Raw genomic sequence first — 26,052 nt, forward strand, 5'->3', positions numbered from 1 at the left:
TGTTGTTGTTGTAGCAGTAGTATCTGTTGCTAAGCACTGACTACACATAACTGAAAAACCTCCTCATATGGGACTTACATCCAAGTAAACACAAGCAGCTTCTGGTGATGTCAAAACCTGGACAATATTCACTATGGTTTATTAGAACAAGCCAACTTGAACCCATATTTGCTATTTTAAGATGCGCACGGTCCACAGTGCAAGAAGTACCTGCGGCAGTTCACAGCAAATTTGCCTAAACATATGAAACTGTCTTGTACTTAGTCAGACAATATACTGAGTTCGCCAAGCACAGAACAAATAAATCTGTACTGGGATAAGCCAAGGGCAGCCAATGTGTGATCCTCCAGATGTTGCAGGAATATAAATCCCATCCTGCATGACTACTGGCCATGCTGCCTGGGTCTGAAGGGAGCTGAAGTCTGGCAAGACCCAGGTGTCACCACTTTGCCTACCCCGATCCAAGGTTTCAGGAGAGGTCTTTCTCATTCCCTTTACCTGAAATTCTTTAAGTGAACCAGAACTTTCAGCATACATGTGCCCTTCCCATTCCCATGCTTATTTACATGGCACAAATCTGGAAACAAGTATCAATTGTCAAAGGTGTATTTAGTGTATTTGTCATCGGATTAGCTTGATGAAAATAATAAAAACAATAGAATCATAGAATTGGAAGGAATCCAAAGAGTCATTGAGGCCAATCTCCTGCATTGCAAGAACCACAGCTAAATGAATGCAGAGAAATCACAATGCAGTCACAAAAGTGCATACAATCATTGAGTTTAAAAATGCTTTAAAAAGGCTCACCTCCAGTAGACAAGAACAGCAATAAGGAGTATGAGGCACACAAACGTCAAGGCTGAGACTACAATGAGGGGAATGATCCATTCCATTTTGCCAGTAGCAGGTCTGGTTGCCATACTGGAAATATTCTTGTCTGCTGCATGGCAAATAACAACAAAATCAGTAACTGCAAGAAGAAACTGAACGGCTACAAAATAGTTTGAACAGCAGGCCATTGTGCACATTACACAGAGGCAAACCTGAGTTTGCCATCAAGCATGCACTTGGCAAGGAGCTACAGCCAATTACGGCTCCCTGACAAGTATGGTACTTCTAACAGTGAACATATCTTTGTTGCTTTCAATTTCCTTTTTTGGTGTGGGTGCAATACATTTCTTGTGTACACCTGGAAATGTAATGTATAAAATGGTCCAAAGTGAAAATGGTACTTCTTTTCACATGAGTGAAGACCAGACTTCAAAACAAAGATGAGTGTTTTATGAAGGAAGGAATTACACTGGAAACACAAAACCTTAGCTGCGTTACATAGGAATGTTTTGCTATCACGAAACATTCTTTAGGTTCCAACTTCAAATGGTCATAGGAATTGGGTGCATGAATATTTTTTTCAGTTTTCCCAGTTTTTGCCCATGACTGTTTTCATCCTCTACTCCCTCCCAACATTTCAACATTGTACTGTAGAAACAATCATTGACTGCAGCGTTTCTCACTGTGAAGTTTGAAATGTCTCTGAAGATGTAAATTGCTGGATTCTCACAATAGATTATTGTAGAAAGATACAAACCTGAGTTCATATATGCCTCAAAGCGAGACATTTTGGGTAACTTCATGGAAGACAATGTGGAGAGTACACAGATCAATGTCGACAATTTCTAAAATCTTTAAACAAGGCTAATAATGGGGAAACAGTTGCACATATTTAAATGAATGAACTAACAGGGTCCTCATATAGTTTCTCCTATATGTCACAGTTCAACTGAGGTTTCTACATGGCTTAAAGCAAAGATTTTACCAATGTTCATATTTTGTATCTCTGCTCATAGTTTGAATTATGTTATCCAAACCAGCATAGCTTCTGCAAAAGTAAGTCCTGTCTCACTAACCCATTAGAGATCTTTGAGAGCATGGAGATAGAGGTGATATATAGTTGACATCGTGTACTTGGACTTTCAAAAAGTTTTCAACGAAGTATCTCACCCAAGATTGCTGAGTAAGCTTAGCAGTCACAGAACAAGAAGAGAGGCCCTCTTATGTATCAGGAACTGGTTAAGTAACAGAAAGCAGACAGGATGAAAAAATGGACAGTTCTCTCAATGGAGAGAAGAAGAAAGTGGGGTCCCTCAAGGATCAGTATTAGGACCTGTGCTTGTTCCATAAACTATCTAGAGTTTGGGGTAAGCAGTGAGGAAGTCAAGTTTGCAGATACAAAATTGTTCAGCGTGGTTTTTTAAAAAAGAACTCCAGAAGGATCTCTCTAGAACTGAGTGAATGGGTGGTAAAATAGCAAACACAATTCAATGTAAACAAGTGTACAAAACATCTTAATGGGGAAAACATTTTAATTTCACATATATGCTCATGGGGTCTGAACCAGCAGTGACCGACCAGGAACAAGACCTTGGGGTTGTAGTGAATAGCTTGATGAAGATGTTGATCAGTATGTGGCAGCTGCGAAAAAAGGCAATTTCTATGCTAGGGATCATTAAGAAAGGAATTGAAAATTAAACTGCTGATATCATAACACCATTACGCAAATCTATGGTGTGACTGAACTTTCATTAGTCTTCAGCAAAGCATAAAGTTTTTTATTCTATTTTATGATCACAGAGTTAGGGTCTCTTGCAATGATGCAGAATCTGGATTACCGAGCTGGTCCTCTGTTAATACATACAGAAAGTCTTTAAGTGTGATGCTCTAATACTGCGATGGGGACCCTGTGGCTCTCCATATACTGTTGGACTACAAACTCCATCAGCCCCAACCAGCATGGCACAATGGCACTTAACACTGGCCATAAAACATAGTTAAGCCAGTTAGCTAGACCAGTTTCCTAAACAAATCCTAATTGGGAAGGCAAAATTTGTTCTTGGATTCCTGACTGTAGTTTGTTTGGGAGGAGAGAAAACCTCATAGAATCATAGAATTGGAAGGGACCCAAGGGTCAATAATGTGAGCCTTAGTTTGGACACAACACTAAGCCAACACTCAATGAATTGTCTCCTTACTGCAGGAAGGGAGAAGTGAAGCGGGGATGTGCAGAAGCTAATTTGGTTATGGCCAGTATTATGTCCAAACAGCCAGTGTCAAGATGTCCCTCAAGATCTATTGAATGGACACAATCAGAATAAGCAAATGCATCAAAAGGACTATAAACAAGCCACCATAAGCAGCAGAAGTGATCACTGTCAAGTTTGTGGCACCACTTAGCATCTTGGGCTCCTGGCCAATGAGATGGAAACCTGCATACAGGACATTCTTATTTTGTGTGTGTTAGATTAGTGTTTCCCAAACTTGGGCCTCCAGCTGTTTTTGAACTACAATTCCCATCATCCCTGACCACTGGTCTTGCTAGCTAGGGATGATGGGAGTTGTAGTCCAAAAACAGCTGGAGGCCCAAGAAGGCTACACAGCGGACCACTTGGAGCACTTCACAAGATTAAACTGGGAACAGTGATACTGGTAAACCCATGTCTCTTTATACATTTACACAGCACTTCTAGAATGCTTTACAGATTTTTAGCACATTTGTCTTATGTGATTGGGCGTAATTACTGCAACATGAAAGCAGGAATAATTCTTGCAATATGGGCAACAGACACTGGAATACAGTGGCTTGATCATGATTACCTAGAAAGTTCATGGATGAGCAGGCATTCAAACCAGCAAATTTCAGTTCCAAGTCCAACACCAAGGCCTAATTAGGTGTCCTGCATTGCATGCATGGATAATGCACCGGACGAGCCTGCCTTTTGGTCTGGTCTCTTCTTATGTGATAGCAACAGCCAGTGGCAACAGAGGAAAAGGTGTCTAGCTTGAGACTATAGTAGCTGGTACTACTGACATATTATTATACATAATTAGTTTGGAAGAAATATTCCATTTTAACCAACAATTTGGATCTACAAAAAGAGGAAGGGGAGAGAGAGAGCTGTCCCAGAGCACCAGGAGAGGTGGAAGCATAATAGTACATTTGAATAGAAATCCACATTTGAACATTTGCTTTTTAAAAGCAAATCTTGAAAGTATTTTACAGCAAATATAAAGGGAGTATTCAAAAGTACCAGCAAAAGTAACTGGTGGTGCTCAGTGCTAGCAGACGGTCCGCAGTACATCTGGGCTACCAGCAGGGGTCCAGCACTGAGAAGCCTATAAAAATGTGGCCTGCTGAGTAATACTGAAAGAAAATGTACGTTAAACAGAATGACACAGACGGTTCTGGTTCCCTGCATCCCGACAACAAAAACAACAACCACCACCCAGCATTTTCAGCTTTCCGTTTTAAACAAAGGCAGCTCAGCAGCAATAGACAAATATAATGTATCCCTTTTGTAGCTTTGCCCATTTTTTTTTTTTTTTGGTAGGGGTGAGGAAACTCCAGTTTTGCTAAGAAATGCAAACACTTTCCTGTGGCATATGTCACCGCTGAATTAATTCAGTTTGCCTTTTACTGGCTTGGAATGCATCCCAGTAGGAAGGAATAAAAATTATTATAGCGTATCTGCTTCAGGGAGTCCTACCTAACATGATCACCGGCACTTTAAAAGCCATTTCTCCACAAACTGAAATGTGTAGCTTATTCCATAACAATTGCTTTCCCGAGGAAAGCCTCATTCAGCAGTTTTCATCCATTTCAGAATCTGGGCCAGGAGAGATATATGAAACTGTTAAGGCAAGATATTACAGGGATCGGGGCAGGGGCACCGGATAAGCATATTAACTTCTGTTTGTCTGGCCACCCTAATGGGCTCTTGAGAATGGACACTTGGTTAGCATAACATAACAGATGATACATGTGATGAAGTCACCTTTCTCTGCACCAGAATGGAACTTCTCTCCCTTACTTTTTAGGCATTTTATTTCTCATTCTTCTAGTAGCATACAGGAAGACGCCACAGAACACAGTACAGTGGTACCTCGGGTTACAAACGCTTCAGGTTACATATGCTTCAGGTTACAGACTCCGCTAACCCAGAAATAGTGCTTCAGGTTAAGAACTTTGCTTCAGGATGAGAACAGAAATCGTGCTCCGGCGGCGTGGCGGCAGCAGGAGGCCCCATTAGCTAAAGCGGTGCTTCAGGTTAAGAACAGTTTCAGGTTAAGTACGGACCTCTGGAACGAATTAAGTACTTAACCCGAGGTACCACTGTATTACCAGAATTCCACCATGGACTGAACACCCATCCATTCAACTGGAAGACACTCATGAGCCTATGGGAGCATGAAACCCTGTGTGCAAATGGATCAATGCACACAGTTTCCAGCACAGTACAAGCCATTCAAGTATAAGTAGCTGACACTGGACAGCTTTAAAAACCAGTAACTGACTAGCTAAAGCAATTTACTCACTGTAACGTGAGAGGAAACAGCAGCATACGCTACTTTCCATTTAGTTGCAGGTATTTCTCTCGCTTCCCTCTACACCTTAGTATGTCCTTTTTTTCTGTTGAGACTGGCAACACTTTTCTACAGTGTCATATTGTGTATACACAGTCTGCCAGCAAAATCTGGTCTGATTTTCTTTTGTTTATCTGCATGCAAACTGTCTTAGTGATTGCAGGCTCCTACACGCGGCAGTGCAAAACATTCACGAATCACAAGAAATTATAACTTAATAATTCTTGCCACATATGGAGAATGGGGGGGAGAGGGAACCCACACAGATGCTTAATTATCCTAATGAGGTTATTCCCAAAGGCTTTTGCACAACCTCAAGCTTGTTTTTTAAAAAAATTCTGTACAACTGAAATTCAGACAGCAACACTGAAGGCCTAGGCGTACAGAGGCTAAATGAGCCTCAACACACAAAGGATTGGCTTGGTGACCATGCATATTGAAGGGAGAAGATCAGAGCATATCAGGGTAAACAGGGGAGAAAGGGAGGGAGGTGGCAGTACTCCAATTAGGCTATTGGTTTAATCCAGGGGTCAGCAAACTTTTTCAGCAAGGGGCTGGTCCACTGTCCCTCAGACCTTGTGGGGGGCCGGACTATATTTTGAAGAGGAAAAAAAAAAAAGACACAAGAGCACTACAAGCCCTGGTGGCTGCTTACCTGTGTCTTGCAAGCGGCAGGGGCTGGCAGCAGCAGCAGCGGAGGGACGATGAGTGGCGCACAAAAGGGCCCTGGAGAAGGGCTGCTTTAAATGGCAGCCGCTCAAGTGCTGCTGCTGCTGGCACCAACGAAGCCCAACCCACTTCCTCCTCTAGGCAGGGCGGGGAGAAGCCAGGAGGAGGGAGGGAGGGAGGGGGGGGGTGCCGCCGCCACGTGAGGGAGAGGAAGAGGGAAAGAATGTGCGCACTGGAATCCCACGTGGCGATTCCCGGACCGTCTGCGGGCCGGATCCAGAAGGCAACTGGGCCTAATCCGGCCCACGGGCCTTAGTTTACCGACCCATGGTTTAATCCCTGCAGAGTATAGGGAGGGGAGAATCTGGCTACATTACGGTGATCTGTTCCTGATGTACACCTGGAAATCAAACATGGGAATCCTCTTGGTTTTGACAATTGCAGCTGCTTTGCTCCTTTCCCCCTGGACTCCTGGTTTATTTCTCCAGACAAATCCATGAGCCATAGAACAAATCTTGGCTACAGTTTATGGTTTGTCTGGAGTGAAAGAAACCATGATTCAACACAAGGCCAAACTATGGCTCAGTTCAGAGCAGCAGAACTAGAGAAGGAACAAAGTGGCTGTGCTCTTCCCTCTGGGAACCTGCACATTTGCTTATACTAATCCATAGTTTAGCTTATACATGCAAATGGGGTTACTGGCAATGGGCTTCACCAAGCAAAAAAACCCTCTTAAAATGGCCTCCAGATGGTTGCTGCTTCATACAGTGAGCCATTTCCTAGCCACCAGCTCATCACTCCATGTAGTCAGCTCTCACCATGGGGTTTTTTTCCACACCACCACCAATCGTTCCTATCGGCAGTGTGCACGGTTCAATCGCACAGAGGTTTACGGTAGTCTTATAGTGTGAGAAGGCCCCAAGCAGCTACTGAACCACCAGTGCTTTCACCAGCCTGAGAAACTGAATGCTTGGAAGACAGATTTGTAAGTAATAAACACAAGACACACAAATAGTATGACAATTGCTAAACGTTTATTTAGCAGGAAGGAAAGCAACACAGTACGCAGAAAAGATGTAGGTACAGGATAGACATAATTCAAGTTAGACAAGATGGTATGTGAAAGCAAAGAAGTGAGCTGAGAAAGGAGCACTAAGTGTTGCCTTGTACCCCAAGCCCCTGTTCAAAACTCCTGGCAGATGGGTGGCATATAAATAATAAAAATTAATTGCTAATTAATTATTCTTTAATTAATTAAATAATTTAATTATTAAATTAAATTAAAAAAATAATTGTTGTGGTTTAGGGTTTGAAGGACAAAGAGTTAAGGAAGAGGGAAAAGGGCACTATATCGGGTTGAGATTTGGGGCTCCTATGTGGCCCTCCAGATTTTGCAGGACTACAACTCCCAGCATCCCAGACTTCTGGCTAAGGTTGATGGGAGTCAAAATCCAGCAACATCTGAGGGGCCACAGGTAAGATTCTCTGCTCTAATGTGTACGATTTTGTCTTTGCGGAAGGTGTTTTGTTGACTTTGGGGATGTTTGTATCATTATCGCTTGCCACTTGCTTTGTGATTTCATCTCACTGAGCTGTTTTTAAATATTGCACAATGCCTTGAATGTTGGAAAATATTTTAAAACAAACTTCAAGTAAATCAACAAACCTAAGCTGTCAAAAAGTAGCTCCTGACTTTTCTACTGAATGAGTAGAGAAGAGGAAGGAAAAAACGGATAACACCACTGTCACTTTATCCCGGAAAAGCTGGTCTCCCCTCTGTGAGTCTATAGGAAACTGCAACTGTTCTGGAGGCAGCTAACCTTTTTTGGTTGATGGGCTATTTTCACTCCCAGCCAACCTTCTGGTGGGCATGTGTCAGTGATGAGTTTGACCACCCCACACTGTCACATGCATTTTTTTGGATGCATAAACACGCTCCCACACACAGAGGACATAACCACAAAACTCCCCAATCTCAGTTGAGATATACAGATCATCTGAGGGTCATCATCCCATCACCATTCGTCCAATGATTGACTTTATGACTGGGGAAGGGGACATTTATACCTTCATCAGGGTAGTGGGCTGATTGTCTGCTTTTTTTCTTTAACAACCAATAAAAAGAATGGCATCATTTGGTGATGCCTTCTGAACAATTCCTTCCATTAATTTCTTCAATGGATGCAATTTTTCTTCGATATACTCCTACTGCCAACTTCCAAACAGGACTAAGTTATAAGGCCATGGTGGGTGGTAAAATCTGGCAGTATATTTGCTCCTTTCCCATTCTGGGGGACTCTGGGGTTTCCCCATAGATTCTCAGGTATTCAATCAAATGGGACTGAGTTCTTCCCAGTGGCAGGAACACACTGGATGATTATTACTTCTCCTCTAACAACCAAGTACAGTGGTGCCTCGCAAGACGAAATTAATTTATTTCGCGAGTTTTGTCATCTTGCGATTTTTTTCGTCTTGCGAAGCACGGTGTCGGGAAAGTTTTGGAAAAGCTTCAAAAATACCAAAGTCTTTAAAAACCTCAAAAAAGGCTACCACACCGCGTTCTATGAGTTGCTCCTTGAAGTCAAGTCGCAACTGTATTAATGGTGTTAAGAAAAAGGAAACAAACTTGCAAGACGTTTCCATCTTGTGAAGCAAGCCCATAGGGAAAATCGTCTTGCAAAGCAGCTCAAAAAACAAAAAACCCTTTCGTTTAGCGAGTTTTTTGTCTTGCGAGGCATTCGTCTTGCGAGGTACCACTGTATTTAAACAATCCATTTTTAACATTTTTAAAAATATTACTAATAGACCAATAATTCAAGTCACATTTAGCTGACTATGTAGCTTCCAGGATCATACGTGGAGGTGTGTTTGTGTACATGTATGCAAAACTGGCCCTTCATTAGTCCTTTTCAAATGCTCTATGGAGGATAATGTCAGAAAAGAGACATTGGGTGCCCCAAGTCAGTACTGGGTGCCCAAGTCAGTATTTCATTTTTGAATGTGAGCTCTTTTAGAACTCCTGGCCGAAAGCCATCTTATCTGGTTGAATCACCCCTCCCAAAACCAATGAATTTGCACCAAAATCTCTTCTGTGGAACTTTTTCTTCCAATTCACCATCCAAGAAGAATTGTTGGAGTGTGGCCTCTTTCCTATACCCTCTTTGTGGAGACAGATGCAAAGAACTCATTTATCCTGTCATCCTTGAGTGCTCCTTTTACACAGTGGTGGTCCAGTGGCCCTACTGCTCCTTCGGCAGGCCTCCTCTATACAATGTATTTGAGAAACAAAATTGTAGGGTTTTAAAACATTTTTTTACCCCGTTGTACCCAATATCCCTTTGTTGTACATACAATACACCTGGCAGAAATTATGTTCTTGAGTTTTCCCCAAACTGACTTGGATTGCACTTCCGCTTTTTAAAGGATGGCTTCTACTCTTTTATTAGCTTCTGTGCCTTCCCAACCCACTATTGTTTAATATGATTTTATTTAACGATATTGCCTGTGAATAAAAACAGCAAAAAAGGAAAAGGACAAAAGAGGGTGGAAGAAAACAGGAGAGAAAAAGTGCAGTAATTTACATTAAGACTTCATAAGTAGATTGGTGGGAAGAAATCTACCAGCCTCTGAGCTCAATAAACATAACACTGGTGCACACCCAAACTCACACCTACACAGAGAGAAATTCAGGCATGCAAGTAAATTGAGAAACAGGATACCTAGTTTAAAATTAGCCAACAGGAGGAAGGTGTCATCCCCAGCTTCTCACATAGTAGATTTGCCCATATACTGAGTGAATTTTGAGCTCTGAAACTAGGTACAATAGCACTAGAGGACTGCTTGTCTTGTTCGCCAAACAGAAACTGTCTACAGTAACCCAAACACTGATTAAAGTGGACAGGGCAAGGGGGTGTTGTGTGAAGTCATGAACTCAGGCTTCTATAAAAGACACACAAATGAAAAGAAACTTTGGAGGTGTATGGGTGGAATCAACCAGTTGAATGTGGTTCAAAGTATGCCTACACCTATTGCAATTATGCCATTCTCCAGCAACATTTGGGGTGATGCTTCTAATGCAAGCAAGATGAATCTTCTTAGGAAGGTGTGGAGAATTGTCACAAGACACAGACACTCCTACACAAAAACTATTTATTTCCATTCAGGGTTTATGACATCTACCCTTCCTTTTGCCGCCCCAGATCTGGATGCTAGGTTCCATGTTGAAAAATTTAATGTACGAAACAATCATGAGCACAGTAATTACAAAAGGGTTTGCTAGAACGTGTAATGAGGTTTCCTGAAAGCATGAACCCAAGTATTGGTGCTACAACACTTCAAAAGCAGCCGAAAAGCATCAGTGACATTTTGTTGCAATGAACAATTTCTGACACACTCCCAGTCCCCTGACCCCATGCTTTCCCCTCCCTGGTACCTACACAGTTAACTCACCTGGATTAATGGTAATAAATCTGTTGTCTTTTGGTAAGGGTGTCGTTGATGCTGTCTCTGGTCTTATTGGAATTTCTCGAGTGTATTGTTCATTTGTGTATTCTGGTGGCACTTGGGTGGAAGGGACTGTTTCGTATTGAGAGTCTGTTTCCGTATCTCCTTCTTGTCCGGGGCTCCTACCTGTTGGGAAAATGTTTTGGCTTTGCCCTTGATCAGGTATGGTTTTATTCCCTCCCTCCGTAGTCCTGTTGGGAGCAAGAGTGGTGTCTGTAGCTTCAGTGTTATCCTGTACCTCGGCAGCCTCAGTCGTGGCATTTTTCTCCTTTTTTTCCGAATCCTTTTCTCTCTCTTCTTCATGCTCTCTCTCCCCATCCTCGCTCTCGCTTTTCTCATCCTTTTCCCCATCCTCTGCGCCTTCATTGTCTTTTGTGAGGGCGGAATCGCTTTCCGGGGCTGGAGAGGAAGATAAAGCCTCGGTGGTAGTGAGGACGGGCCTCGCCGACTGTTTATTGGTCGAGGCAGATGTCGGGAGGCGAGTTGGCCAAACGGTGCTAGGAAAAGAGGAAATACCACTACTGCTAAACCCAAGGCCTGCAAGCAAAGTGCTGGTGACCACAGAGGCCACCGTTGCCTGGCTCCCACTGGAGGAAGGCCCCATTCCAGTTGCCATGGATACAAAGGAAAAGGGGAGGCCTGAGGAAGTCCAAGTAGAAGATCCAGAACTGATGGGAGCCATGTCGGCTGATGGTGCAGGAGAAGCTGTAGGCTTGAAGAAATCACCAGGGGGAACAAGAGAAGAAAACACAGCAGAGAGAGCATCAGTAGAGGTACCTGACATGCTACCTCGGCTCTTTTTTCCTTTTGATTTCCTTTTCTTTCCAAACACTCCATTCTGCCCATTATTCTGTTTAAATAAGACAAGTATATTTAAACAATTGTGGTTAAAGCTAGCCGGCAAAACAACACAGAGATTCACAAGACAAAGAAAACAGAAGGCTGAAGACAACTATGTTACGACTGAGGCCCAGCTCAAATCAGAGCCAGAGTTATAGTTTCTTCCTTTAAGATCAAGGAAGGCATAGCAATCAATTTCACAGTGGCATTTGGGTTTATTCCCTCCCAACCCCCCGCATGCAGGTATGATCTACTCAAGAGTTAAACTATTCTAAATCCAATTGCTTTCAGTAGGTGAGTTAAAGCAACAGAGGCTTAAACAACACAGAGATTCACTGTGTGAATCTGAAATAAATGGGATTTTGAAAAATAATTCTAGGTGGCTTGCATAGACACGTTTAAAAACTTTAAAATAATGCTATATTGTTTTTCTGCATCTCTGGGGAATTTCCACTTGAATCCCATTTTGTCAAGACATTTTTACTCAGCTCCAACCAATATGAAATAATAAGTAAAACATAGGGCCGTGTAGTGCATTTGCTATATTTTACTGCTCCATTATAATTTTGTTTGGATGTAATTTTCATTATGTTTAGCACATAGTAAAATGTTATTATGTTTAGCTTGGTGGCACATCCTTACCTACTTCTTTTAAAGAAAAAAAGGATATGACCTTTCTGCTAACCCACTCCTCAGTTTTAAATAATGGAATACAGTCTAACAGATCAAGCAGAAAAGGAAAAAGGTATGAGAAGGGTTTGTGGATTTTTTTTAAAAAAGAAATATTAATTTAAATATCAGTTAGTTTGATTAGACCTACAAGTTTTACTTCCCTGATAGTTTCATCCTATTATAAAGCTTCACCCAGTTTTCATTAATCTTATGCTTGCAATAGAACATCATTCTAGCACATATCATTGATGTTTAGAATTTTTTACTTTTTACTGCTGATTGTGCGGCTGCTATCAAAAGCCAGTTCCAAACAGGACTAAACAAAACCAAAAATAAAATGGTGATACTATGTTCTCACTCTTTTGATTCACATCAGCAGGTTCCCCTCAATTAATTACAATGCTCTTTGGTGTATTATTCAGTGTAAAAACACCTTCCCAATTTATTTATTTTCAAAATCCAGTTTCACTAACTTGCCTTAATTTAACACATTCAAACATATCAGCATAGACCTAGGATCATAAGTAATATTGAGTTATAACCAATGAAGAAAGAAAAAAAAGGAAAAAAAAGAACTCTGCATCAAAATCATTTGATTCTTTGAATTTTAATCAGGACGTTTATATCAGGACTTAAATCAGGACATTTACTATATAACGCTGCCACCTGCTGGAGAGAACATTGAAGTATTTTTTTAAAAAAATGCTTTTCTATTCAATTCAATAACTCATGTCACTTACCACTCCTGTTTTCACTATCCTGGTCCCTTCAAAAATTCGAGTAGTATTAGCTGGGGAAGGAAAAAGTAATAATAATCTTTAAGTGAATTAAGCTTCAAACAACATTAAACACTATAATTTTATGTTTTTATCATTTCAGTTTCTAGCCTAACGATCCCAGGGTGTTACAGTAAAAAAATTTTTTTAAAGGCTCCAATAGTCTGGATTCAAAGATAAAGAAATGGCTGTTTTCCAATCAATTGTTTTTTTCAATAGCTTGTATTGAGGCAGAGGGGAACTATAAACAAGCTTATTCCTTGGAATGAGAATTGAGACTTCTAAATACTGTCCCCTACCCTTGCTCTGCATTCCCACAAGCCAGCAACGCATACTGCAAGATTATGAAATGAATTTCCTATCGTTATATTTTTCCTGCTTTTCCTGTCAAACCATCTCTTATCCCCTCCCCACCCCCCAGTTCTGCTACCTCAGTCTTTAGGCAGTCAGGGGTCAACACTTGTAACTGGGCATGTGTGGAGATGCCACCACAAATGATAGTATGCCTTGTGTAAATATAAAATGGTCGTTGAGGGCCCAGTCCGGCCTTGTGCGAGGGAGGCAAGCTTCTGTTTCTGGAATTAAAAGTTCCATTATTACTCCTGACACAATTGCCTCAAGTTGGATCTGCATCTGTGTCAGTAGAAACGTTGTCAGGATTATATCATAGGAGTGGCTGAATACCCAGCTGTGTTTCTGTGTCTGCAGCTTCAGACAGGCAGACATTTTTGAGCATCAAACTCTCCTTCCTGAGAGGTGTATATGATTTAAAAATATTTAAGCTCTCCCCATGACTTGATCTGCTTGAATACAAAGAGGCATATATACTCTCTGATAGCTACCAGTGTTTTCTTTTTTCTTTTAAAGGGGATTGTAACACATTTCAAACACAGGAGATGTGAGAACACGTCACTAAACCTGAGCATGGGGTCATAAGAACAAGACCACTGTTGTGAATGCCAGTGGTCTTTTTTTTTCTCTTTTGCTCCCATTTGCAAATGTCAAACCCAGAACAATACATAGCTGGTATAGTTGGGGTTGGTATATGACAGCAAGCATTAGCCATAGGAAGAGGAGTAACAATTTTGCAAAATTTGCTCTTCCAGAGTTTTTTTTTAGAACATTTAAAGAACTTTTAAAAGTACTTTTTAGCCCACTCCATTATTTTTCTCGGGATTCATATAGCATCTGAAGCATGCTGGATCTGCAACAATAGCGCTGGCCAAGGGTCAGTTCTCTCTCCCAATTTGGGACGATGGAAATGAACTCAGTGGTTTGTCATACTGTGAATCATGTCAGCAAAATTTTCTCTTTCAATTGCGTTTCCACTTTATGCGATTTTATAAAAGCACTGTTCCTAAATACCATGCCAGCTTGACCGCCCCTCCCCCCCGACTTTAAACTCTGCACACTTTTCCCTGGCCAAGGGAACATTACAAGAGAACAGGGTAATTGCATGGTTTTTACCTTTAAAGAGCATTGTCTGGCTAAAATCACTGCGCATGTCATTTCGGCACACTGCTTGAACTCTGAACAGATAAAGGATGTCAGGTGAGACATGGCTAATGATGGCTTTCTGTTTAAAAAAAATAGATATTATTCAGTTTTATCCCTCCCAACTGGATTCTGAACGATCAGTCTGTAAAACAAAAAGAAAACTTAGAAGAGAGTTTACACGAGGGGCAAGCTTATCAGAGAGAAACCCACCCCCTGGAGCAGGATCTGCGTTGAGGAGAAACGCCAAAAGGCATAGGGGAACATACAAATTCTGCAGGATTTATGCAATTTTGGGGGCAGAAGCAAACACCAGCCTTTGTTTACAATAAGCAGTGGGCACCAGATGAAACTAGCGATGAGGGGATCTGTGGAATCATATACCCAGCCATGCCTGACTTCAGAGTGTTAGAGGAGCATCTGTCTGCACAGGAAGAGGCAGTGGCAAAGATCAGCTACCATTTAGCAGTTGCCTTTGTGAAGCAGAGACGCCACAGGGGAGTGTGACTCAAGCCCAGAATACAAATTTCTGGGTCACTGGAAGGAACGCACAAGGAATGCACCAAGTTCAATCATTCTGTTCCAGGGTGGGGAACCCTTTTAAGGCCAGGGGTCATTATTTCCTTCTGGACAACCTTCCCACACTGTTAAATTCAAGAACATATTCCAGCCAGGCAAAAACATTCAAAGCAGCTCCAATAGGGGATGTGGGTGGGGACGAGGTCTGGCCTTGCAGAGATTCCTGAGGGTCAGAAAGAGAGGCTTGAAGAGCTGGATGTGACCACCAGGCCTGGACTAGACCTCCAACTGTTGTTGGATTCCACTTCCCATCAGCCCCAGGCCACCACAACTACTTGTCACAGATAATGGGAGCTAGAGTCTAACAAACATGTTGAAGACCACAGGTTCCCTAGCCCATCCCTGCCCTAACTGGATTTGTAACTGGATTTGTAATGGCTTTTAGTCAAATACAGCAAATGATTTACAAATATTCCAAAAATAAAACGATAAAAGCAAGCTGGTAAACAGAATTTTCAAAGCATGGAGGGAGGCTCCAGTTTTCTGTCCCTTTGCCATATTGTCATAATGTATCAGCTACTAAAGGTCTGTGTGACCTTCTGACTTGGCTAGCCTCAACGTGACTCAAAAGCCAGGACAGGCCTCATCAGAAAAAGCTGACGTGTGCTGGGTGTACACAAAGTTTGCTTTCGCTAGGCACAATGGAAAGATTATTCTAGTTGCTCTTGCAGAATTTCTTTTTGTCAAGAAATCAGAAGGCTTTCTTTGGGTCATGCACTCATCAGAGGTTTACCTGGAGACGGACCATGTGAAAACTAGAATATTCCCTAAAACTAGTCTTTAAGCTAGTTAAAAAAAATTGAGGACCTTTTCACTGGATCCTTCGTTCACACATCATGTCAGGTCGCTTTGGAAGGTCAGAAGACCCTCAGAACACAAGAGCTGAAGCCCCCCCCCACTTCCCCATGAAATTCCCTGCCTGCCAAGTTCCTCATTTTCCTCATCTACAGGAAGACTCCTGGTTAAAGGTAAAGGGACCTCTGACCATTAGGTCCAGTCATGACCGACTCTGGGGTTGCGGCGCTCATCTCGCTTTATTGGCCAAGGGAGCCGGCGTACAGCTTCCGGGTCATGTGGCCAGCATGACTAAGCCGCTTCTGGCGAACTTGAGCAGCGCACGAAAACGCCATTTACCTTCCCGCCAGAGCAGTACCTATTTATCTACTTGCACTTTGACGTGCTTTCGAACTGCTAGGTTGGCAGGAGCTGGGACCGAGCAACGGGAGCTCACCCCGTCACGGGGATTCGAACCGCCAACCCTCTGATCGGCAAGTCCTAGGTTCTGTGGTTTAACCCACAGCGCCACCTGCGTCCCCAGGAAGACTCCTGGTTAGGTACTCTTTTATCACTGCTACTTTAGTCATGGCTGAATATTATACCATTTTCTAATCTGCCCCAAAGACCCAAGGGTAGGGAGAAAACCTATTTGCTCCTGCGGATGGGCAGGCATAAAATAAATCCTTTCCTTTTCAAGGCTCCATTACTTCTTGCCTCCCAGAAAGTTTCAAAAACAAACCACTTATCCATCTCCCATGCAATTGTGTTGTGGATTGTTTGGGCAGACATTTTCATAGGGTAAGCTGGTGGAGAGAGTGTGTGTGTGTGCCTTTCTCCCCATGTAAATCATTCTCTCCACCCCCATTTCCAGCCCACCAAATAGTTCTAGAAGTACAAGACTGAGAAGGCACAGGGAGGAAAATACACATGGAGTAGCAGCTGAGAAGCGCAGGGGGGTAAACAAACAAAACCACCACCGTCCAGTTAGGGAGCCATCCTCTTGGCCACAGACTGATGCTGGCTGGAAATCATGATTCTAAAGTGCCAATTATTATAGCATCTGTAATAGCTAAGCAATCAATTCTAAAGCAATGAAAATGAATGGAAATTGTGCAACAGCCATTCCTGGGGGACTACACCCTATGTTTGTAACTAGATATTTTTTCCTGATTAATGCACTCTGTTCTTTTTACTAATTAGAAATGGGGGTAGGAGGGTGGGGGAATAATCTCCCTTAAGAGTGCGAAATGATGACAAGTTTGAGATTATAATACAGCCCTAACCTTGGGCACCTTTCAGAAGATTGCTTTCTGATTTCATGAAGCACATCACTCCCTAACGTGACCCAGATAACAACTTCTAGTGGGGGGAAATTGAAAATATAAATGGAAATTAAGTAAAAGAACCTCAATCTAAGGGAGAATAAGACATGTATTATTCTATAAACTGATTGAATGGTACCCAAGGAGTGTGTAGTTGCAAAGGAGGAGAAAAGATAACTGCCATTAGAAATTTCACTCATTGCGGCTGCATTTTTATGTGCATATACAATTACTGATTTCATTATTCCAGAAGCTTGCTTTGATTAACAATAAACCGAGCCCTTTCAAAATGGAATATGTCACTTTCATTCTAGACACATGGAATTTTAAAGGCTTGTACAGTTATCGCTTGCCTCTGCTTGGGCAGCAAGTTGAATGCCAAGTAGATCCCACCTTAAGTGCTAGGCCAATATAGACTGCCCCGATTTGGGCTTATGTCTCTTCTCAAATTTAAGCCCCCCGTTACAAAGGTACATATACTACATGTATAGCCGGCTCCAAAGGCCAAATCCTGTGAACGAGCAATGGATGTGCTAACATGAACAACCTCAGAATATAGCTCATCTCCTATTCACAATAAGGACCATTAGAGGGATTTGCAACTTCTGCCATAAAGCAGGATGGAGAATCTATGGGCATTCAGATGTTGTTGGACTCCAACTCCCATCACCCTCAGCCAGCACAGCCAATGGTCAGGGGTGGTGGGAGTTGGAGTCCAGCAACATCCAAAGGGTCACATATCCCTTAGTATGAAGCAACATGCAGGGAAGCAAGTTCCTTCCATCATCAAGCTTAACTTGTTTCCAAGCTGAAGGGTTAGGAAGCTGCTTCATAATGCATCAGATCACTGATCCATTTAGTATTGTCTACACTGACAGTCAGTGGCTCTCCAGGGTTTCTGGCAGGGTTCTCTTCTGGTCCTGGAGATGGCAGGGTTGAACTTGGGACCTTCTGAATGCAAAGCGGATGCTCTATCCCTGACCCTACGGTCCTTCCCCATAGAGGTATAAGTGCAATACAAGAAGACAAAGGTGTTTGGCCATTCCTCCTATACCTATACAAACCAAGAATCAGATTCAGATGTTTTGAAGTTGTGGAACAGCGCACAGATACCAACAAACACCATATGTGTGTTAAAAGGAGTTAGGCAGAAAGCATCCATTCAGCTTAAGACCCAAGAGATTCATCCCCCAGCCGTCTACTGAGGAAACACACAGTAAGGCTATCTGAACGCTTATGGCAACTTCCGATGCTGTGGTTTTTACCAGGTCCTTGTCGCTGTCCTTGGTGAAGGTTTTTTCCTTCTCATCTTCGTTTTTAGCCCAGCTGTAGGAAATCATATAGTTCATAATGGGAGGGTGGTAGATCATCTCCGGTTGATTCCACGTCACCAGCAAGGCGGTTCTGTTCACCGGCTGCACTTTCATGTTGACAGGCGGAGTACTGCAAACTAAGCAAAAAGGGGAACAAATAAATATGCCATGCCTCTAAAGCGTCGGGAGAAATAAAAGTCTCTTAAGCATTAATTTAGAAGCCCGGTCTAATCTTGAGTGGAAAACACTTCGCTACCACTATAAGCAGTTATTGCTGCAACCTCTCTTGCTTTCTTTTCTACCTCCCTCCTTCTCTAGGGACTTTTCAAACCATGACAGCGAGTCCACATCTTGGTCCCACAACAAGGGACAGGAAAGCATCACTGACGCTGGGGATTCAGGGAGGCTTGTAACGTACGAACTGCACCTGTCAGGGCCAAGGCTTCTAAAATTAGCTCACCAGAAGAAACTACAAGACAGAGAAGAGAGCCTGTATGGTTCGTTGCTTTGGGTAGTTTATACACACCAATTACTGAGAGCCTGCAAGAGCAAACCCTTTCTACATGTTTTCAGTGCATATGCCAAATACTGTAATTGAACCGGAACTGCATACATGTCTTTGGTGTTGTGGTTCCTGATAAGAACCAAGAGACTCATTATTATTTTTAACTCCTCTTGCTCATCCCCGGCAGCTCACTTTTAAGAGTGTCTGTCTGGAGCAGAAGGGACTAGTCTTTTTTTTTTTGGCCCAGGGTCTATATTCACCCTTAGCTAATCTCCCATGGACTCTATGGCATTGGTGAGTGCAACTAAAAATGGGTTTGGCCAGGCAGCCCATACTCTCTCGTCTGCAGATACCGCACACATGCATGAGACACACAGCTGCCCTCTCTTCTCCGCTTATCTGTGCAGCTCAGCCAAGGAAAGGAGTTATCAACCCTTTTCTGCTCGTCAAAAGATTGCTCTGATGACTGGGGAGGGTGCAATTTGCATTCCCATCAGGTAATGTTCACTTGAGTTTTTCTTTTTGCTGCCACTGGCAAAATCGGTGAGGTCTTAGGAGGTGAGCAAAAATTTGCTTGTGGGGAGGCTGGATCATGTCCCAAGAATGGGTGGGGTGGGGTGGGGTGTGTGAGTCATCCCTGCTTTGGATGTCCAGCTCTGCTTAAGGTTAGTAGAGAGTAAACAGTTCAGCGTTCTTGAAACAGCATGGCACTAGCACAGCGATGTGTCTGGATCCCCTGTGCACAAATAAATACATTAACAAATGAAAGCATTGATAAACGATAATACAGGACTTTATGCAGAGCTATGCTGCTTACAAGTGCTGAAAGCCTGCACAGCAATAGCAAATGATTTCTGCGAGTGAGGAAGGAACTAGAGACAGTGATCATGATGAAATAAGGAAACCTGAGGGCAAACCTATCCGTGCTCCAGCTGGACAGCAAATTAGTGCATGCCTTTTGTGTGAAATAAGAAGTCTGCCGATTTATAATGGCTGAATCAATTTTTTTTCTTAAGCAGCAGCAACAGTGTAAAGGAAATGGAGAACACTAGGTGGCACTAATAGGCTATTGATAAAATGCTGTGCAATAAAGAGAGTTATTTTTAAGCTTAGGAAACCGTGATTCATGAACATAACATCAGGACAGGTCCGCAAACGTTCTTGCCAAATTTTAACCTCAGAGTCCCAGAGAATGCCAGATAATGGGGTGTATTTGCTGACAGTGGGAGTTCAAGATTTCACTCGCCATCCTGCCGCATACGCAGAGTGCCTTTCACGCATTCAGTACACTTCCCAGTGATCCTTGCCAAAGTCTCTTCAATTAAGCCGCCTATTCCTATCGCCTATATTGCATTCAGAGGTCATGGTGAAACACTGTAATGGTGCTACCTCATGGGCTGGGGCAGATGTAATGCATAACCGCAGTTTATGGGTTGTGAGAAGGGCATGGAAATGCCCAGTAGAGTCCTGAACTGAAGTCTTTCAACCAGGCAGTGTTACCTGCCATGTTGATCTATGATACAGGAAGCTTGAGGGAATTTGTGAATGAGAGAGGGTAGATGTTCATGATTTTGTGGCCCACTCTTAAATAATGGGTGCACATTTTCTCTGCATGCCAATAGAGTTCGACTGCAGTGGTACCTTGGGTTACAGACGCTTCAGGTTACAGACGCTTCAGGTTACAGACTCCGCTAACCCGGAAGTAGTACCTTGGGTTAAGAACTTTGCTTCAGGATGAGAACAGAAATCGTGCGCTGGCAGTGCGGCGGCAGGCCCATTAGCTAAAGTGGTACCTCAGGTTAAGAACAGTTTCAGGTTAAGAACAGACCTCCAGAATGAATTAAGTTGTTAACCTGAGGTACCACTGTATTTCCATTCTGTGTCAGTTTCACATATTTTCAATCAAGGTGTCCATTCTATCCCAATTCTGCAGATTAAACACACCCACATAAATCACATTTATACTGTATGAATTTCCCCTAAAACAAGCATTATTGCATCCATTTTATTCTAAATACATAGTTGGACACCCCCCCCAAAAAAAACTACACCTTTTTTACACACCGTTTTGAACTGAAACTGCATTGCAAATTTGCAGAGGTTTGCAATCCTACTTGATGCCTGCATTTTTGAAAATGTTTTAGTCAAAACACTGCAAATTAGACCTGTTTGCTGAAAAATGGGGACCAAACCAATTTCTCCCCCATGCTTGCTTTTGATCCCTTATTCCATAGGTAACCGTCAGCTATGTCTCCACCTGCTTCCTATGTCCACAGTTAAGCTAATCTGGAATGTCAAAGACTTTTAACGATAGGTCTGCAACAAGCCCACACAGACACCTATAAATGGCAAGTGCTATTTTCCTCAAATATATTCTTTCATATTAAATAGCCACATCAATTATTCACAATGAAAATTTCATCAACACCTGTGCAACAAAAATAACACCTCTCCTACAACTGCATCATTCTTTTTAATTAATTTAACTTTCAGAAGTGTAACTATTATTCCACTAAATCTGAAGAAGGTCTCGCGGATGCATCTTGCATCACGGTCAGACATTTTGCCTTAGGACAGACTACCAGCACTGAAGGGATTTCGCCCCCTGCTCTGTTCATTTGATTCATTTCTACAGCACCACCCATGAACACCTATAAATGGCAAGAACCCTGGAAGAGGCTGGGCCAATCACAATGCCCTTCTGCCCCACCCCGGCTATGATCAGGAGCCCCACCCATCCACTGCAAAAGCCTGCTTTTGTAGTCAACCTAAAGTTTTGCTGTGGAAGGAGGAGCCAAGCTGAGCTGAGCTGAAAGCTAATCTGTGGAGTGGCAGAGAGATGCAGGTTTATGGTTGAGAATAGACAAGCTGTATCCTGAATAGTGAGGTTCAAGTTTGTTTACAGTCCTCTCGTATTCATGAACCAGATGTTTGCAGAAAAGTCAGGGTCCCATTTGAATTTAATTTCTAATTTAATATCGGACCACCTTGATCCCTCCCACACACCTTACAAAGAATGAGAGGACAGGTCTCTGCCCCAAGTGGCTTGCTATCTAGAAACAGACACAGGGGAGAGACAACAGACAAGGGGAGGGAAAGTGGGGCAGGGACAGACATGGGGGAAAGAAGATTTGTGTATCAAAGGCTTCATGGGAAAAGGCAGCCCTTGAAGGAATCTGCAGGCAGTTCTTGCACAGGCTGCTTTGTTCAAACCTGGGCAGTATGATCCTGGTGACATGGAGTAATGCATGCTGCCATGGGAGCATGCCCAGTGCTAGGTTGGTGTGGAATACTGCAGCATGGCATTCTGGGGCTGATAGCAGGAGATGCCTCCAAAGATGGAAGGCGGCATCTGGGCACCCTGATTCAGCCTCGTCTTGCTAAAAGGACTATGAACTTCAGAGTGAAGCTATTTCACAGTGAGAAACCTTCACTAACTAGCTGATTTATTCAGCCCCCTCCCCTCCCCTCCCCACCACCTACACCCCCAGCCCCCAATTATTCTAAGGCACAGGGGAACCGCATACCATGATAAGCACTAACTAGAATACTTCAGTTGACGAGTGAGCAAAAATAATTTTCCTCCCTGTTTATAAAACGAGGCATTTGCTTAATGAATATAGGTAAAAGCTGCTGAAGACACAATAGAACCAAAAACACTTGATCTGATCATTCCAGCCCATGATTTAATTAAGGTGCTACATAATAAAGTAGCTAATAATGCAGCTAACCCCTGAAAGAAAGAAAGAAAGAAAGAAAGAAAGAAAGAAAGAAAGAAAGAAAGAAAGAAAGAAAGAAACACAAAGTTCACAGCAATTTGGCAGTCTATAGAATCTGCATCTTTCTGTGTCACCGTTCCCACTTTGTTCATTATTCTATGATCAAAAGGGTAGAAAGCTTTGCTACCCACCCATTTTTATGTGGGTTTTATGATGCCAATTCCACCAAATTTCTCCCGCAGAAAGCAAGCAAGGGTGAAGGAGCTAATGGGAGGAACAGCATTGCCCAGATTTTATTCACTCCATTTATTGTTTCTGTCCCACTTTTCCTTCCTGAGGGAAGCCAAATGTTCATATCATTCCGGACGGAAGAGGCAACAGAGCTGAGCATTTCATGCACATCCCAAGGTCAAAAGATTCTCCCAGCTCTTGTTATGAGGGGAGGGGGACTTCTTTAGCAGGGAGCATTGCATATCCATGGAAACTCCCTCTGCAACTGAAAGCCCAGATCTTCACCATCACACAGGGAGCCTCCATGAATACCAAAGGCTCTTCCCACTCACTGTAGGTGGGTCGGAGGTAGTTAATGTGATCTCAGGGGCGAGGCTAAACACAAAGCCCTGAAACCCTGTTGTGCCCATGTTGCCTTTTCCCTCTGAACAGGAAGACTACAGCGAATGCTTAACTTCTGTAACACAACATGCAACTGAGTTTAGGAAAATAGGAAGTCACTTTACATTGAGTCAGAACACTGGTCCACCCATCTAGCTCAGTACTGTCTAAACTGGTTGACAGGGGCTCTCCAGGGTTTGGGGCAGGAATCTCTCTCAGTCCTACTTGGAGATGCAGAATACTGAACCTGGGACCTTCTACGAGAAAGGCAGAAGCCCGACCACTGAGTTAAGATCTTGCTCTGAAGTCTATCGCTCCATTGCAGATATGGGAAAGAAAGACAATGTGAGTTGAGGCTGCTTATGGAGGGTAGGGATTGGTGAATGGTGGAAACCTGGTTTATGGGCATTTCTTCTCTGCTGTTACATAGCACAAGGCCAGCTTACGAAGACAATTTGAGCAGGAGATCCCAGAGTGGCGGGGCAGGGGGCTGATACGCCATTAGGTTCTTGTCTCCATTTACACCTCCATGCGTCATCAACAAAATGAAAAAACAAACAAACCCAAGAACAACAGGTAAAGGACATCAATTCCACTAATGTTAACATTGACCTAACACATGGGTAGGCAAACTAAGGCCCAGGGGCCGGAGCCGGCCCAATCGCCTTCTAAATCCGGCCGCGGACAGTCCGGGAATCAGCATGTTTTTACATGAGTAGAATGTGTCCTTTTATTTAAAATGCATCTCTGGGTTATTTGTGGGGCATAGGAATTCGTTCATTCCCTCCCCCCCCCAAAAAAATATAGTCTGTCCCCCCCACAAGGTCTGAGGGACAGTGGACCGGCCCCCTGCTGAAAAAGTTTGCTGACCCCTGACCTAACAGGTTCTGGGATTGCACCCTTTGGTGATACCTCATCATCATTATCATCATCAACAACAACCACCACAGCAGGAATAGCAACAACAAAAACAGCAACAGTAAATTATTTTTACTACGGCTATAGTACAGTTACTACAGCAGTAAGTTACTCTGAGGGGTTAGGAACGGGCAAACTATAGGAAACAAAAAACGACATTGTGACTGAATGCACTTACACATTTGGATTGCATTTGGGGATTAGGAAATACGAGCAAGAGGAACAAAAGGGTGTTGCTAAAAGAGGCCATTTAAAAATGCACGTGCTTTTATAGCACATGCACCAAGCCAGTCCACAAGTTTCATTTCTGTTTGCTTTTTCCCCCTTCAAGATTTTCTCTTGGTTCTCTTGAAATCCATCCAAATTCTTCCCTTTTAAAAAACTGGGATCTGTCACTGTTTTGTTCTCTATGACAGATTGTGTCTACTGTTGAAACAAACGTTCTGCTTAAAAGAACCTCAGGTGGTCTTCTCCCTCTTGTAGCTCCCATAACTATGGGAAATATCTTGCTCATATTTCATGCAAGGGTCACATCCAGACCTTCTCAACCTGCTATAACACATTGTATATGACACACTATAAAACAAGAATTTGGAAACTGAATGAAGACATTCTTCCAGAGACTTTCAGTTTCCTGTTATTCATGTCTATGTCTATATACTCTTGGTATTACAGCTTGCTAACTGAGGCCTACAGAGTAGCAGTGACTAACCTGCGATGTTGCTGGAATACAATTCCCAACAGCTCTGAGCATTTCTCATGCTGGCTGGCTCTAACAGGAGTTGGAGGCCCACAACATCTGCAAGGCCACAAGTTCCCCATCCCTGCTATGTTGTTATTTAGTCGTTTAGTCGTGTCCGACTCTTCGTGACCCCATGGACCAGAGCATGCCAGGCACTCCTGTCTTCCACTGCCTCCCGCAGTTTGTCAAACTCATGTTGGTAGCTTTGAGAACACTGTCCAACCATCTCATTGTCCTCTCTCGTCCCCTTCTTCTTGTGCCCTCAATCTTTCCCAGGGTCTTTCCCATGAGGTGGCCAAAGTATTGGAGGTGGCCAAAGTATTGGAGCCTCAGCTTCAGGATCTGTCCTTCCAGTGAGCACTCAGGGCTGATTTCCTTCAGAATGGATAGGTTTGATCTTGCAGTCCATGGGACTCCTCCACCACCATAATTCAAAAGCATCAATTCTTTGGCGATCAGCCTTCTTTGTTGGCAAGGTGATGTCTCTGCTTTTTAAGACTCTGTCTAGGTTTGTCATTGCTTTTCTCCCAAGAAGCAGGCATCTTTTAATTTTGTGACTGCTGTCGCCATCTGCAGTGATCATGGAACCCAAGAAAGTAAAATATCTCACTGCCAACAACGGGAGCTCACCCCTTTGCAGGGATTTGAACCGCCGACCTTCCGATCGGCAAGCCCTAGGCTCAATGGTTTAAACCACAGCGCCACCTGTGTCCCTTTAGAGGATGGGTAGGGGAGGGAATCTTTGTTATTAAATTACAAGCAATATGCCCACCAACCACACATGTGCATAGACATGTGGCCACAAGACTGGACTCCCAAGCTTAGGGAAGAGAGTGACTGGCCACCAGAGTAAACTCCCCTTAATGGAAGGCATTTCTTCATTATTGTAAGGCAGAGATGGCTAACCTCTTTTGGCCTAAGGACCATATTTACCTTTCACCAAGCTTCGGGGATGTGTGCTGCCTGCCAGAGGTGGGTTTGGACAAAAGTAGGTGTGGCCAGCCCACCTGACATTCTCACACAAATCTTCCAGGCACACACTCCGCCACAGAAAAACATCTTTCCTCCTTGTTAAATTACTGGGGGTGGTCATTCAACGCCGAATCACCTGGTGCCATGTGCTCTCATGACTCAGATTTTCTTCTATTTTTTTAATGTGTAGATACCTATGAGATAACCTCAGATTAATTGTT

General features: G+C 43.1%; 1 protein-coding gene across 4 annotated transcripts in view; it reads right to left on the reverse strand.

Annotated features, from left to right (window-relative positions):
• Window positions 1-26,052, reverse strand: part of PTPRG (protein tyrosine phosphatase receptor type G) — a 538,165-nt gene that overhangs the window by 73,443 nt on the left and 438,670 nt on the right. For 2 of the 4 annotated variants that reach the window (XM_077925090.1, XM_028719550.2), the window contains exons 9-13: window positions 18,316-18,500; window positions 14,346-14,454; window positions 12,843-12,892; window positions 10,537-11,440; window positions 808-940 (exon numbers count right to left, since the gene is read on the reverse strand). In XM_077925090.1, the coding sequence (XP_077781216.1) occupies window positions 808-940; window positions 10,537-11,440; window positions 12,843-12,892; window positions 14,346-14,454; window positions 18,316-18,500 (1,381 nt within the window). The remainder of the gene's footprint in view (window positions 1-807; window positions 941-10,536; window positions 11,441-12,842; window positions 12,893-14,345; window positions 14,455-18,315; window positions 18,501-26,052) is intronic. The other 2 variants (XM_028719555.2, XM_077925092.1) reach the window with 2 other exon arrangements.

Source organism: Podarcis muralis, chromosome 2 (genome assembly GCF_964188315.1).
Source record: "Podarcis muralis chromosome 2, rPodMur119.hap1.1, whole genome shotgun sequence".
Lineage (NCBI taxonomy): Eukaryota > Metazoa > Chordata > Lepidosauria > Squamata > Lacertidae > Podarcis > Podarcis muralis.